Below are 16043 nucleotides of genomic sequence, written 5' to 3' on the forward strand. Positions count from 1 at the left end.
GCACAATTCTGCAGAGTCTCTGTCATTGCCAATACTTTATCTATAGCTATAAACTGACACTTTCCTTTTGTTGCTAATTATTCATATCCAGTATCTGTGCCTTATATTCTTACCTCATATACTAAGGGAATAAGAGACAGGTTTTATACTTTTCCTAGGCCTTTACATGGGATACTTTTTTTAATCAAAAAATTTTTTTTAAATTAGTTTCAGATCTAGAATTTGGTGATTCATCACTTCTATACAGCAACTGGTGCTCATCACAGGAAGGGCTCTCAATACCATCACCCATTTAGCCCATCCCCCACCCACCTCCCTTCCAGCAACCACCAGCGTGTTCTCTGCCATTAGAATCTTTTCTTGGTTTGCCTGTTTTGACCCCTGTTCATTTGTTTGGTTTCTTAAATTCCACAGACGAAGGAAATCATACAGTACTTGTCTTTCTCTGACTGACTTATTTCACTTAGCATAATACTCTCTAGCTCACGTCACTGCAGGTGGCAAGATTTCATCCTGTTTTTATGACTGAGTAATATTCCAAAAACGATGGAACGCTTCATGAATTTGTATGTCCTCCTGGCACAGGGGCCATGCCAATCCTGCGAATCTTCTCCGGATGGTTCCAATTCAGTATACGTGCTGCTGAAGCGAGCGCTACATGTAATGTTTAATACTACTGGGGCGCCTGGGTGGCGCAGTCGGTTAAGCCTCCGACGTCAGCCAGGTCACGATCTCGCGGTCCGGGTTACGATCTCGGGGTCCGTGAGTTCGAGCCCCGTGTCAGGCTCTGGGCTGATGGCTCGGAGCCTGGAGCCTGTTTCCGATTCTGTGTCTCCCTCTCTCTCTGCCCCTCCCCCGTTCATGCTCTGTCTCTCTCTGTCCCAAAAATAAATAAAAACTTTGAAAAAAAAAATTAAAAAAAAAATACTAATTAATGGAAGATCCATCTATTCTAGGAAAAAAATGCCTACTGTATACAGTTTGTGTGAAAAAAACTTTTAAAGGTTTTCTGCCCCTGCTAATTGAAAACATTTACTCTGAGGGAACAGAACTACTGCTATTCTGCAGGGCCAGATTGGAGCTGAAGAAACACTTCCCTGCAAGTAGTATCTAGAATCGACTACATGCTTATTCTTCCCTTTGCTTGCCCACGTCCACAGCGCTGGAAAAAAGGTCCCAGCTTTGTCACTGGTTACAGATTTCTTAGATCACGATACCATAATGCATTCTCCGAGAAGTACAGCTTTTCTTTCCCCACTTGCAATGTTGACAGCAGCTATGTGGTCTCCACATTGAGCTTTTTAAAACGCTGCAGTTTTCCACCGTGTTCTCAGGTTCTTAGAGGGCTGGTTTCTAAGAGCTACAGATAGGAACCCACTGAACACAGAGTTCCAGAGGCCCCATAATTCTCAGTAGAACCCTGAGGCAAGTGCCGAGAGGACCTCTTCTATCTGGGCTACTCAGCTGCCAAGTGCACGTTTCCGGGGTCAAAAGCAAACTCGTTTTCACGTGGTGAAGAGACTGACCTGCTCAGCTGCTTCTCTTTTGGCATTGTAGGTATCCAGATGCTCTTGCAACTCCAAAACACTGAACTTGAGTGTTTGCAGCAAACCGCATGACGTCAGCTGTCAAATCAGAAACATTGGTCCAGGTTATCATTTCTGATCACAGTCATGAGACCGACAACTTTTGGATCATGGAATTTCTGATGGCTGGTTTTTGGCCCGACTTCGTGCCAGTGTCCCTTACTTCGCTCTGTCCCATACCGAGGGCTGACCTTTCACTGAAAGAGTAGGAATACAGGGGGATTTCTGGGGTGCCACCAAGGATGACCATACCTTCAAATGCTTTCAAAAACTGCTTTAGGTGAGAAATGGCATGTCAGACCGGTATATACCTTTAAAGGTAAACTTTTGAAGCTTGTTAAACCTTAATTCTCTGAATATCTTAATACACAATCTCTGAGTGTGTTTTAAAACAAAATGGGAAGACCAAGGGGCCCTGGTTTCTTCATGGGAGTAGGTCTAGCCCTCTCCTACCACGGTTATTCAAGAATCAGAGGGAAAGTACCTATCTCTAGAGCATGACTTTCTAGCTTCCCATCTATGACTCTGAAGAGTGATGAGAGGGAGGGGTCAGAATCAGAGTCACAAGTCACTGCATATAATACACCGGAATTATATTTTGCTGGATATTTATAGTCAAATTGAAAATATAAACCTGTACACCTCATTCTTGATTTTGGCTCAGGTATCTCACGGTTTGTGGGATCGAGCCCTCCATTGAGCTCTGTGCTGACAGCACGGAGGCTGCTTGAGATTCTCTCTCTGCCCCTCCCCCTGCTCACACATGTGCACTCTCTCTCAAAATAAATAAGCAAACTTAAAAAAATACTTACTGTTTCAGCATCCACAAAGACTGTTGGGCATTCTGAACACATCATCATCACTTCCAGTGAACTTTTAAATTTGGTACCAATGCGTTGCAGACTCTCACCAAGAAAGCTGACTGCCTCATTAGTTATGTCTCCAAACTTTCTCTGAATTGTCTATGGGAAAAAGCGTAAAAAAATATTTAGTATTTCATAAGAAGGCCCTTTTCATCTTTAACCAGCATCATTTGTAATCAGGGCAAACTTTTCTCTTAAAATCATTATTGTAGTGGGGCGCCTGGGTGGCTCAGTTGGTTAAGTGTCTGCCTCTTGGTCTCGTGGTTCGGGAGTCTGAGCCCTGTGTCGGGCTCTGTGCTGACAGTGTGGAGCCTGCTTGGGATTCTCTGTCTCTCTCTGTCCCTCCTCGGCTCATGCTTTCTCCCTCTCTCTCTCTGTCTCTCAAAATAAATAAACTTAAATAAATAAATAAAATCACTGTCGTAGTGATATACAGCATTCTAATAACTGATCTGTAAATCCATGTTTTTAGGCTTTTCTTTGGAAACGTTAATTTCACAAAATGATCAAAGATTTACAAAACAGCACTACTTAGAAAAAGAAACTAATGATACATGCCATTCATCTCCCCATTCCTGAGATTTCTTTCATTGGGAGAGACAGAAGGAATACATGCTGCACATCACGGGGAATAAAGTCCTTACATGTCTGGAGAAGTAGCTCTTCTAATGCTCTACCTGAAAGAAACTTTCAGTAAATGTGGTTTACTGTCCTGGGCTCTGAGCTGCCATCGGATTTAATTAAAGTCATACATATGCATTAGGGGTAATATCTTCTCAAAACTCAAGAATACTCATTAACATAAAATAATCCAATCGTGCCTTACCCACAATGAGCACTCAGTGAATGAGACTATATTGTCAATGGCATAGTTATAGGATAACATGTGCCTACATGGGCATGTGTTGCACTGTTGGGTGTCATTATGATTTAATCACAATAAAAGCATCAGCTACAGTCTCAGGCATCAGGAAACAATATCATTGGAAAGAAAAAACTACTAAATAGGAAACCAAGGAGCAGGGCAAAAGTCCAGAATAAAACAAATGCTCCAGCCAATGAGCGTAAAGAACTTCCGGGAGGGAGAGGCTGGCAGTTGCCATAGGTGGGAAAGCTGCAGCGAGAATAACGTCCTTAGCTAGGTCTTCCCAGATGGGCAGCATTTGCTTAGGTCAAGAAGAAGAGCGGTACACAGTTCAGCGGATGAGGACTTAAATGGCATTTCTTGGTGCCTTAGTTTCCCCAGCTACAGAATGCTCCAAATACATGTACATTTCACAGGTCTGTTACAAGAAGTAAATGATGTAAGGGACCTAGCACAATGCCTATCACGCACTGCAATGTTAGCTCATGTCATTATTTTCACAGTTGGAAGCAACCTTAGCTAAAATTTTTAAGGTGTGCCGAGACACAAAATTGTTAATTAATTTAGTACTTAAGTATAAACTTGTGTGATATTGACTGTAAGCTCTTGGAAGGCAGGGACTATGTTTCTGGTGTCCCCCCTCCTGCAGAGAATTTATCAGATGCCGCTTCCAAGTTGTGCTTTAGTTGCCTGAAGGGAGGGATCTGTACTCGTCACTGCGTAAATTACCAGCAGTTACTACAGTGTCACAATATAAATTTAAATAATATCACCATCTTTGGGGAGAACTTTTTTTTTTTTTGAAGAAAATCAGTGGGCATATGAAAACCTGAGACGCTAAAACAAATAAAATAACATAAAAATAGAAAACAGAAGGTGAGATACAGACTTTAGATCAAAACACCAAAACCTTATCAAGTAACTGTTGATATAAATTCAGAAAACCGTGAGCCTCACGGACCTGAAACAGCCTGGAAAACACGTGAAAAGTAAACACTGCACAGGACCCGTCGGTGTCAGACAACATCTGGCTGACGTGGCGGTGCCAGGCTTCTTCGTCGTCGTCATATGCAACCGGCTGAAAGGCAGCTATTATGGCAGAAAGAAATGGTGATGGCAGAGGGGAGGTCTGGACTTCTGGAAAGCCATCTTGCTCTTTTTCATCTTGACTGTTAATACAAATATCACAGTAATCACGACACCATCTGAAAATAGTTGAAGGCATCCAACACAGACCGTGTGTATTCAAACGCATGCATTGACTTAGGAAACGTACAACCGCCTAAACTTCCTAAGAGAGTCCAAATAAGCAGATCTCTGTGTTCTTTCTACGTGGCATCTCTGGAATTAGAAACTTAATTTCATGTAACGACCTCAAAGCAAACCAAGTCCTAGAATATGCCAGGGGAATGGATTAATTTCAGTAGCTTCTGTGAATAATTCAGATGAGAATGCTTTCATATTATGGGCGCCTCGGTGGCTCAGTTAAGCATCTGACTCTTGATCGTGGCTCAGGTCATGATCTCGCGGTTCACGGGGGTTTGGGCCCTGCAATGGGGCTCACACTCATTGTGAGTGTGGAGCCTGCTTGGGATTCTCTCTCTCTCCCTCCTTCTCCGCCCCTCCCCCATGCACATGCGCTCTCTTTCTCTCTCTCTCTCTCAAATAAAAAAGAATGCTTTCATTTTATTTTTTATTATTTTTAATGTTTATTTATTTTTGAGAGAGAGAGAGAGAGAGAGGACAAGTGGGGGAAAGGCAGAGAGAGAGGGAGACAGAGAATCTGAAGCTGGTTCCAGTCTCTGAGCCGTCAGCACAGAACCCGACATGGGGCTCGAGCTCATGGACTATGACATCATGACCTGAGCTGAAGCCAGATGTTTAACCAACTGAGCCACCCAGGAGCCTCAGAATACTTTCATTTTAAATGGTCAATTTTGGAGGCTTTTTGATTGAACAGGTCCAAACTGATGGTGATAACATGTAAAGGGGTTTTGGCTATTTGGTTGGTCAAAGGCTCGCTTAGGTCCTTTATATGGACTGTGAAGAGATATTTGAGTCAGACACTCAGTAGAGTGTCACTCAGGGTCTCAGAATTGCATGTTTCACATTGCAATGAGCTCTGAAGGCTCTGCAGAAATTGCAGAGCAATTCATGTGGAAGAGAGGCATCTGGGTAAAGATGGGCCAAAGATCAAAATAAAGCAGGCATTTGAAGTGGCAACTTAAGCTATACCTCAAAACAGTGTATTTTTACAAGGTCGCTGTGGTGATTGACTTTAACAAAATGTGTCTTGTGAGCTTAAGTAATCATCCCTCTATATCTGTTTCAGCTTCAATACAGGGCCAATACAGGGTTGATTTTGGCTTCAACCTTTTAGGAAGCCCAATAGTTGAGTATCTGGCATCGACGAACTTGTGTATGACGAATGAACGAGTGACCGCATAGCTACTGCCATCCAAATCGGTAATGCGAACAAGCCGTGTCACCAACATTGTTAATATCCGAATGTACACTTTCAAATATGGGAAAACATTCTTGATGTACTGGGAGTGAACGTCTCCTTCTGTGTGGTAGATGCTGAAACCCTATTATCACTTGAGGGGGCGCCTGACTGGCTCAGGCAGAGGAGCATACAACTCTTGATGCTGGGGTGAGGAGTTCAAGCCCCACATGGGGCGTGGAGCCTTACTTAAGAAAAAAACAAAACCTCTATTAACACTTGAAATACAAATGAATGCTTTTTATTGTAAGAGGGAAACTCTGAAATATTTGGTGATTACTAAATATTAATTTTTGTATAAAAATAATTATCAAGGAGCTTGAAATAATTGAATGGGGAAATAGATGCACTGATAGGGTATTAAACTAGATACCTTTATAAAGAACAATATTTTAAGCAACAAATATTTATAAAATTTAAATAATAAAAATTAAAAATAGATCTACCCTATGACCCAGCAATAGCACTGCTAGGAATTTACCCAAGGGATACAGGAGTACTGATGCATAGGGGCACTTGTACCCCAATGTTCATAGCAGCACTCTCAACAATAGCCAAATTATGGAAAGAGCCTAAATGTCCATCAACTGATGAATGGATAAAGAAATTGTGGTTTATATACACAATGGAATACTACGTGGCAATGAGAAAAAATGAAATATGGCCTTTTGTAGCAACGTGGATGGAACTGGAGAGTGTGATGCTAAGTGAAATAAGCCATACAGAGAGAGACAGATACCATATGGTTTCACTCTTATGTGGATCCTGAGAAACTTAACAGAAACCCATGGGGGAGGGGAAGGAAAAAAAAAAAAAAAAGAGGTTAGAGTGGGAGAGAGCCAAAGCATAAGAGACTGTTAAAAACTGAGAACAAACTGAGGGTTGATGGGGGGTGGGAGGGAGGGGAGGGTGGGTGATGGGCATTGAGGAGGGCACCTGTTGGGATGAGCACTGGGTGTTGTATGGAAACCAATTTGACAATAAATTTCATATTTAAAAAAAATAAAAAATAAAAAAATAAAAAAACAGAGATTATATCATAATTCTAATCATTATAGAACTATTTGGTTTACAGGTTTCATAACAGCCACCAAGATTTCTTTTAAGAACTATATGTAATAATTGATTATTCCATTTTGTGAGTCCATGAGTGAAGAAAATGCCCTTTGGAAATCTTGAGACTTTGTGATAATGTATTTTGAATACATGGAACATGAACATGTAAAAGGAATACTCTAACATCTGATGGTACTAAGAAGTTGTCACTTCTGCTCATTATGTAAATCCGACTTTACAACTCTGACCGCTGATAAGGAAAATGTAAAACAATGTTTTGCATATACTTCAGATTTTGTACAGCGTTACAGAAATCCATCCTATGATATTGATACTTGGCTCTGGCCAGGGCCCAATATTAACTTAACAACCGACCATTAGCCATTTTGCCAAAATAGGTGTTGGGTACGCTTTTAAATGCAGTGTTGCTCTCTGTGCTCTTTAAGAATTACCTACTTGTTTTTCTTTCGGTGAACTGAAGGTCAATAACAAAAAATAAACCCATCGCAGTCATTTTAAAAGGAAGGCAGCAGGATTATAGGCTAACCACAGAAATGAAGGTATGTGAGCTGAAGTAGAGGGTTCTGTTAGGGAGGGGCTGAGAGAGCAAATACCGCCTCATTCTAGTGACCGAGTTACCGTATTCTCACCTAGACAGTCCAGAGAAATCTGCTTCTTCTTCTTCACATCTTTCGTCTAGTTCTTTCAAAGCCAAGGTGACATCTTCTTCACAGATGGACTCAGGGTAGCTCTCAGGAGCCAGGGGCTCTGGCATGTCTGTGTCTTCCAAGTTGAGAATCCCTCGACACACGAGAGAATCCTGCTGTTCTTGAATTATATATGACCCTTCATCTTCAAAGCTTGTCAGAACTTGTTCCTCCTTTAACACTGAACCTGTATCCTGTAAAAACAATCGCATTTTTAAATCAAGTTTAAAAACATTTTTAAAAAGCTTTTATCAACACAGAATAAATGACTATTGCCATCAATATACACTTTTTTTTTTTTTTATGAAGTAGTATTCTGTTTGCACAGGTTAATTTTTGGAGTTTCTGGGCTCAGATCACATAAAACAGTTTAAAAAAAAATAGTCCCAGGCTTAAAAAAATGTTGAAATTAAATATCACCTATTGCCACATAGAAACATCAAGGAGATCACTTTTCTCGTAATAGGATTTAGGTGTTTACTTAGAAATATATTCTTTGGTAAAATAACTTCTCATACAGATTCTCATTCTACATATGGTTACTATACATTCTCACTTATTTGAAATGTAATTTCTTTCACCCAGTGAATTCTGGACAGAAGGTGAGGGGGAGCAGGGAGATAATTCAGAATGGTTTACCCACTGGTCCCGTGGGGCTGTCCATGAAGCAGGAACAGGTACTGATCAGTCAGGAGGATGCTGAACTGAAACAAGTGCACCCTTACTGGTTTCTAAACGAGCTGAGTATTTGTGATGGAAGAGTTACTTTCAGGTAATAGGACGACACTTCATCACAGAGTTAGAATTCAGCAAACCCTGGGAAATTTTAGACTGCCGTACTTTGCAAGTTGAATGAATTACAAGCTCATTCACCAAAAAGAATGCCTGCACTCGCCTAACTCTAGGCAAATGATGATACACTCCTATGTTAGGCACCAGTTGTTTTCCCTTCCTACTCCCTGCAACATGACTGAAACAATGTTGCCACATGCCCTGCACCCACTGGAAGCCCAACACACACTGGCTAAATAAATGAACCACCACTCCCGAAAAAGAAAGATACTTCCAAAGCGTATGTGTACCATGAGGGTGTATGGACACAAATTTTAAGGTGCACAGATGTTAGTTTAATCCGTGCGAAAATAAGCACTGATGGTCTCCGTCGTAGGAATAAAGATCAGTTCCTTGCCGTGCTTGGTCCTAAGTTACTACTTAGTTGTGCAGCAGAGTCACTCTTCTTCATGGGTCAAAGTAGAATTTTTCCTCCAAAATATGAAAAGCAAGTGAAAGAGCCCCTGACCTTAGACTAGTATGGGCCTCAGTCTATACATCTGTAAAATTCATCTGTAACATAAAACAAATGAAGGATTTTGACCAGATTCTGGGCTGGGTGCTCTGGGATAAATTAATAGTTATCTACAATTAATTTACAATCTAACGGGGTTAGGCTAATATGCGAATAACAGTAATATAGCATATATTAAGTGTAAGGTAAATATTATGTGCACTATACAAAGGACTGCTGTTACTCAAAGAAGGGAAAGATCACATCTGCTTGAGGTAATGGAGACTAGTCTCTTTGGAGAAAACAACACATGATGGGCTTTGACAAAGATGGGTTAGTAATAGTGTCATGGACTGAATGTTTTTATCCCCTCAAAATTCATATGTTGAAACACCAACCCCCAATGTGATGGTATTAGGAGATGAGGCCTTTGGGTAGTGGAGGGGCCTCATGAATGGGATGAGTGCCTTTACAAGAAGAGGCCAGGGATCTAGCTAGTTCTTTTTTTTTTTTTTTTTTTTTTTAACCATGTGAGGACACAGCAGGAAGAGCTACCAGGAAGAGAGGCCTCACCACACAATGAACCAGCTGGCACCTTGATCTTGGACTCCCTGGCCTCTGGAAGTGAGAAGCAGATTTCTTCAGATGCCCAGCTTCTGACATTTTGTTATAGGGGCCCAAGCTGACCAAGACAGCATTTCAGGGAAAAGGACATAGAAGATAGGAAAGAAATGTGGCAGGAAAACACAAAACATATTAAAGGGAAAATTGGCCTGGTGTTATTAAGCAGAGAAGGCAGCAAACTCTGAGTCTGCACAGAATAGCACTTTTTAAATAATATAGTACAATCATTCCTTAATCATTCCAAAAGCTTATATTCAATACGCTCTGTCTGCATCTGAAGTTCTTAAAAAAGATTTGGCCTGGATGGCTCAGTCAGTTAAGCCTCCGACTTCAGTTCAGGTCATCATCTCACAGTTTCTGAGTTCGAGCCCCACACCGGGCTCTGTGCTGACAGCTCAGAGCCTGGAGCCTGCTTCAGATTCTGTGTCTCCCTTTCTCTCTGCTCTTCCCCCACTCGTGCTCAGTCTCTCTCTCTCTCAAAAATAAATAAACATTAAAAAAATAATAAAAAACAAAAAAAAGATTGGCCATTCAAGTGGCAAGCATTAGTTATTTGGAAAGATAATTTATGTGCCAGTGTTAGAGGCATTTCTATACCTAGAATTTTATTAGCATTTACTTTTCCTTCTACATCAACTGGAATATACCATGTTGAGATGACCCACCACACTTCTTAGTTTAATGCCCTCACTTTTCATTACTTTATACCTATATTTGCTTGTCATTTGTTATTGAATAACAATTACAAAATAGATGTTTTACCTGTAATTATTAACGTATACTACATGCTGAAATTTTCTAATAGCACTTAGATTTCATGAAGAGAGTGCTTTTGGGCTAATGGAATGGATTCCACTGTTATATGTACATTATGAGACTCAAATTTTCTTGAGCTTTATCTTATTACACAATGATGTGTGTGTGTACAAACACCACACACACAATTACATTCAAAGATTCATATCCTGGGGCGCCTGGGTGGCTCAGTTGGTTAAGCATCTGACTTCGGCTAAGGTCATGATCTTGCCGTTTGTGAGTTCGAGCCCCGCATCAGGCTCTGGGCTGACGGCTCAGAGCCTGGAGCCTGCTTCACATTCTGTGTGTCCCCCTCTCTCTGCCCCTTCCCTGCTCATGCTGTGTCTCTCTCTGTCTCAAAAATAAATAAAACATTAAAATAAAAAATCAAAGATTCATTTCCTGGGGCGCCTGGGTGGGTCAGTTGGTTAAGCGTCCAACTTCGGCTCAGATCACGATCTCACAGTTTGTGAGTTCGAGCCCCGTGTCGGGCTCTGGGCTGACGGCTCAGAGCCTGGAGCCTGCTTCACATTCTGTGTCTCCCTCTCTCTCTGCCCCTTCCCTGCTCATGCTGTGTCTCTCTCTGTCTCAAAAATAAATAAAACATTAAAATAAAAAATCAGAGATTCATTTCCTGTAAGGAGTAATCTCTGTCATCCATGAACTGGTATGTAAACTATTACAAATACTAGAAGAAATTCCTCTGTGAAGGTTTCTCTAATAAATACAAGTGAAGAAAGTAATCCCTTAACAGCTCAGAGTGTAATTTGTACACATTCCAGAGAAGAAAGGAGCAAACTGAGCTCTGAAAGTTTGTCATGACATGAAACACATCAGCCTGTTCTGTTTTATCTTCCTGATATTAACATCATTGAAGGGGAAAAAACCCTCAAACAACTCTAGGATTGGATTCTCCCTTTAATTCAGAAAGTATTTCACCTATTCAAATTAACTCCTCATCTGGAGAAGTTAACAGAATTATGGTTTTACTTCATTATCTTGGTGTTTTCATGCCTTTTTAAAAAGGACAATTTGAGGTCATTTGACACTCTCTGGCATACGAGGGAAAAACAGACTAGGCTAGCATACCTAACAGAAACAAACTCGTACTATTCTCCTTGGACAGCCATTCTTTGATGATAATTGTAAAGTTAACAGAACTGTTTCCAAATGAAATCCTATGGCTTATGAATATCTACTTCATCCTTATTCACTTGTGTCAAAGCTTACAGTGAAAATGAAACCCACGACTGGAAAAGGAAATAAACCTAGTACAGTGAAGTGTTTTTCCTTTAGGAAAAAAAAAGTATCATCAGGAACTTTACAGTGTCTTGGAAACAAGCCATCAAATATAGTTGGATGAGTGACCGTCCCACCCGAAATAACAGTTTCCAATATATATATGGAAATATATGTGAATTTTCAGTTTATCTCCAATAAATATAAATATGACATGAATTTCTATCAGTAGTTTACTATGATTATAGCTATTTTAATAACCAAAAATAAAAGACTTCCCATTTGTCAAGTAAACAGAATTACGACACACAACCCTTAACCTCACTGCTTTTGTTAGGAAGGTATTTCTAGTACTGGGCTGTTTTCCGTGGTTTCTAATGAGACCTTTTCACATGCTATGATCCAAACCAGACACAGTCGATAGGTTATTAATAAGGAATTAAGGCTCACTTAAGTCTCCCAGCAACCGAAAAGGAATACAGGCTACTTAAGGTGCATCTCTAAACCGGTCCAGTCTCTCTTGGAAACATTTGTAAGTTTCATGCACTCTTTCAGGCCCCCCTTACCTTATCTAAGGTTCTTCTGGTTTATCTCCTCTCGGCCTCCTCCCACCCCCCCCTCCACACTTCTCACAGAGACCTCACTAGAACACAAACCAGACTGGATGGACCCTCTCCTGATGACAGGTGCCTAGACTGCAGGCTTCATGTGGCAGGTACCAGAATCTACTTTCCGTATTCCACACCAAAGAAGAGATTTTATTTTATTATTATTTTTTTTTTTTTAATTTTTTTTTTCAAATTTTATTTATTTTTGGGACAGAGAGAGACAGAGCATGAACGGGGGAGGGGCAGAGAGAGAGGGAGACACAGAATCGGAAACAGGCTCCAGGCTCTGAGCCATCAGCCCAGAGCCTGACGTGGGGCTCGAACTCACGGACCGCGAGATCGGGACCTGGCTGAAGTCGGATGCTTAACCAACTGCGCCACCCAGGCGCCCCCCAAAGAAGAGATTTTAAAACGCAGACTCAATCAGATCATGTCCCTCTTCTGCTCAAATGCTCTGACGGCTACCTGCTCTGTGGCTGCAGGATCTGCCCACCCCTCTCCTCGTCCGTCCTCCCGGCTCCTGTTCACTGCGATCCAGCCCCACAGGCCAGCTTGCTCTTCACACACACCGTGGCCTTTTTAACGGCTGCTCCCTCAGCCTGGGACTTCCTCCCTCCACATCTCCTTGTCACTGAGGCTTCACTTCAAGTGCCGCCTTTTCTCCCTCACCGATTCCACATTTCTGTTAGATTTTCTTAGTACGGCTAAGAGGGTGATGAGTTTCTGATGTATTTATTCTGTCTTACCTGCTTATCATATCTTTTACTACAAGTAAGCTCCATAAAACCAGGAGGCTTTTCCACATGGCACCACATGCCCAGGGCCTAGAATAGTGACCAGCATGCAGTAGGGGCTCCATGGGTATCGGTGAAATCACCGAATGCTTGCATGACCTGTATTCTCGTTTAGGCATCTGGTACAGTGCTTGTCATGTAACAGGTATCTCTTCAATGACAATTCATGACTCGTGATCATTTTGAGATAAAGTCTACGTCTTCAATATGGCATGTAGGACCCTTCTCATCTTAGACCCTACCCATCTCTTCTCCTCCTCCCATTTTATTCTTCAGAAGTACTCAATGTCCTGCGGTTACCTGAACATGCCATATTATTTCGCGCTGCCCTGTCCTTCCACATGGTGTCCCTCTGCCTGCGATGTCCCCATTGCCGGGACTGCCCTTTACCACCATCTCCCCGGTGTACAGATGATCAGTCTCTCCTGAGTTTTCACAAAGCCCCGAACATGCTGTTATTATGTTTCTTGTACTGCAATGGAATGCTTTTTTTTTTCTTTTCTTTTTTACACCTCCTCTATCTCTCTCAATTGACAATTCCCTCTCTGAGAGTGAGGGTCACCATGCCTTATTCATCTTTCTAGCATCTAATTCAATGCGTGGCATCTAAGAGAATCTCAATATTTGTTGAATTATCTAAACTTAAGCCATACTAGGCATACACTTAAAATGCCAAAAAGAGGCGCCTGGGTGGCTCAGTTGGTTAAGCATCCGACTTCAGCTCAGGTCGTGATCTCATGGTTCGTGGGTTCAAGCCCCACATCCAGCTCGGTGCTGACCGCTCAGAGCCTGGAGCCTGCTTTGGATTCTGTGTCTCCCTCTCTCTCTGTCCCTCCCCTGCTCACACTCTGTCTCTCTCTTTCTCTCTCTCTCTCTCTCAAAAATACATAAACATTTAAAAAAAAATATTTTAAATGCCAAAATGCCTTCATTTCAGACTATGTTTACTGTTAAAAATATAAAATACACTATAAGCTTAATAAGAACATGAGAATTCAACTAACTAAAATAATGAGATCTAGTAATTACATTAATTTGGTTAATACTGAAAAAAATGTAGTATTTCCCTAATACTTACCAAAGCATAAAAGCACATATGACAGAACTATAGCAATTATAGTTAAAAAAAAAAAAAAAAAAAGAAAGAAAGAAAGAAAAAGAGTATAATAATCTTAAGGGAAAAAAACCACTAAGGAAACAAATACTTACTTATTTTTGGTCAGTCATTATCTTGGGATCTGGCTTACTTCTCACAGGCCTTTCCAAAAATCGTAATACTAGTAGTTCCAACGTCTTTTTTAAAAAGGTTTCATTTAACCAACTGCTAACACAGCTGGCCTGAGGTCTGAATCCCAATCATAGCACCAATCACATAAACCCAAACACAAAGCAAAAAGAGAAGAAAAAATAAAAGCCGTCCTTCCAAGAAGATACAGCACCAAAGAAGATGCTCACCACCCCAGAGAAGCATCTGTCCATTGACAATGACCTCAATCACACTCTGCAGCACAAAATGCTCATTAAAAACACTCAAGATTATTTATAACCTGTGGGTCATTTCCTTAATCGGCCAACTTTTTTTTTTTTTTTTTTAAATCATCAGATTTGACTATTTCATTTAAAACAACCCAACAGGTTAGAAATACTGGAAACAAATAAAATAATTAGTGTATCAGATGAAAACTCTTTTGAAAGAAAAGCAAGGGATGTAACAGAGTGCTAAAAGGAGCCCAGATTGGCCAGGCACCAGCCCCCATTTCTCCCCACCTCAGGCAGCTGGCTGTTAGCATTATCTAGAGAAGCCTCCAAACTTGGGGTCTCATCTCTGATTTGAAGCACTTCTTCTGTTGAGACGCTGCCAGTGGAATCTTGAGACTGAACAAGTACATCGGGATGGTCTGGCAGTGTTTCGTCTGCAGTAGAATCACTGTTTAACTGCAAGGAGAAACAGGAAAAGAAGGAAGTCATCCGTGAGCCAGTGATGGTCACAAAAGCCACACCGCGTCTGTATCTTATTTTGGGGGCTTAGTTAGAAAGAGCCTGACTTCCTAAAATTACCTCCCCCCCCCCCCCACTCTGTGACAGAATCGATGCTGTTAATATGAGCAGCTAACCCAGCAGCATGAGCTGCATCCATTCATGCAGGTTAAGCTTCGCTAAACAAAAACTACCAAAGTGGAAGACCTCCGCATAACTACGTTCATCGTGAACCCAAATTCACTTTTTATGGTAATATGTTGTGTTTTCAGCCGGTGTGAGCATTTGTGAGGACGGGGGCTCTCTCCCTCCCTGTGGCTCCAGGGCCCGGCAGGCAGTGCTTTCGCGAGAAGCAGCGTTAACCGGGGGGGCAGGCACGTAAGTCTGAACAGGCTGTTCACTTCTCTAAGCCAAAATATGACAAAACTTCAGTCAGCCAAGAAGAATTAGGACAATAAAGTTGTTGTAATGGCAGTCTGTCATTAGTGGGTTTATATTCTTGGAAAAGAATCAGAAAAATAGGGAATACTAGAGTTTTTCCTTTTATAAGCAGGGTTATAAATTCTTCACCGTCAGTAACATAAATCATCAAGTTTCTGATTCAGAGTAGGTAAAGGCAAAAACCATCATTCCCCCTGTGAAGAGGAAGCAACTTTGAATTCGTTTTTTTTTATTTTGTTACCACTAGGACTAGGGTTGGCCTTATAAGGAGATAGTTCTTTTCTTTTTTTCTCTCTCTTTCTTCTTCTTTTTTTTTTTAGTTTTCATTTTTATTTAAATTCTACTTAGTTAACATGTAGTGCCATATTGGTTTCAGGAGCAGAATCTAGTGATTCATCACTTCCATACAATACCCAGTGCTCATCCCAACAAGTGTCCTCCTTAATGCCCATCACCCATCTAGCCCCAATCCGTCTACCACCTCCCCTCCAGCAACCTTCAGTTTGTTTTCTGTCCTTAAGAGTCTCTTGTGATTTGTTTCCCTCTCTTCTCTCTTTTCCCTTCCCCTCTGTTCATCTGTTTTATTTCTTAAATTTTACACATTAGTGAAATCATATGGTACCTGTCTTTTTCTGACTTATTTCACTTAGCATTAATAAACTATATAAATGGCAAGATTTCATTCTTTTTGGTGGCTGAG

General features: G+C 41.2%; 1 protein-coding gene and 1 pseudogene across 4 annotated transcripts in view; both read right to left on the reverse strand.

Moving 5' to 3' along the window:
* Positions 1-16043, reverse strand: part of FRYL (FRY like transcription coactivator) — a 303326-nt gene that overhangs the window by 12271 nt on the left and 275012 nt on the right. For all 4 annotated transcript variants that reach the window (XM_047091763.1, XM_047091761.1, XM_047091762.1 and 1 more), the window contains 5 exons: positions 14693-14860; positions 7524-7774; positions 4276-4483; positions 2399-2548; positions 1527-1625 (listed from right to left, as the gene is read on the reverse strand). In XM_047091763.1, the coding sequence (XP_046947719.1) occupies positions 1527-1625; positions 2399-2548; positions 4276-4483; positions 7524-7774; positions 14693-14860 (876 nt within the window). The remainder of the gene's footprint in view (positions 1-1526; positions 1626-2398; positions 2549-4275; positions 4484-7523; positions 7775-14692; positions 14861-16043) is intronic.
* Positions 541-655, reverse strand: LOC124521432 (uncharacterized; annotated as a pseudogene).

Source organism: Lynx rufus, unplaced genomic scaffold (genome assembly GCF_022079265.1).
Source record: "Lynx rufus isolate CCGP_SWC_20201006 ecotype Redwood Valley unplaced genomic scaffold, mLynRuf1.p SCAF_3, whole genome shotgun sequence".
Taxonomy (NCBI): Eukaryota; Metazoa; Chordata; class Mammalia; order Carnivora; family Felidae; genus Lynx; species Lynx rufus.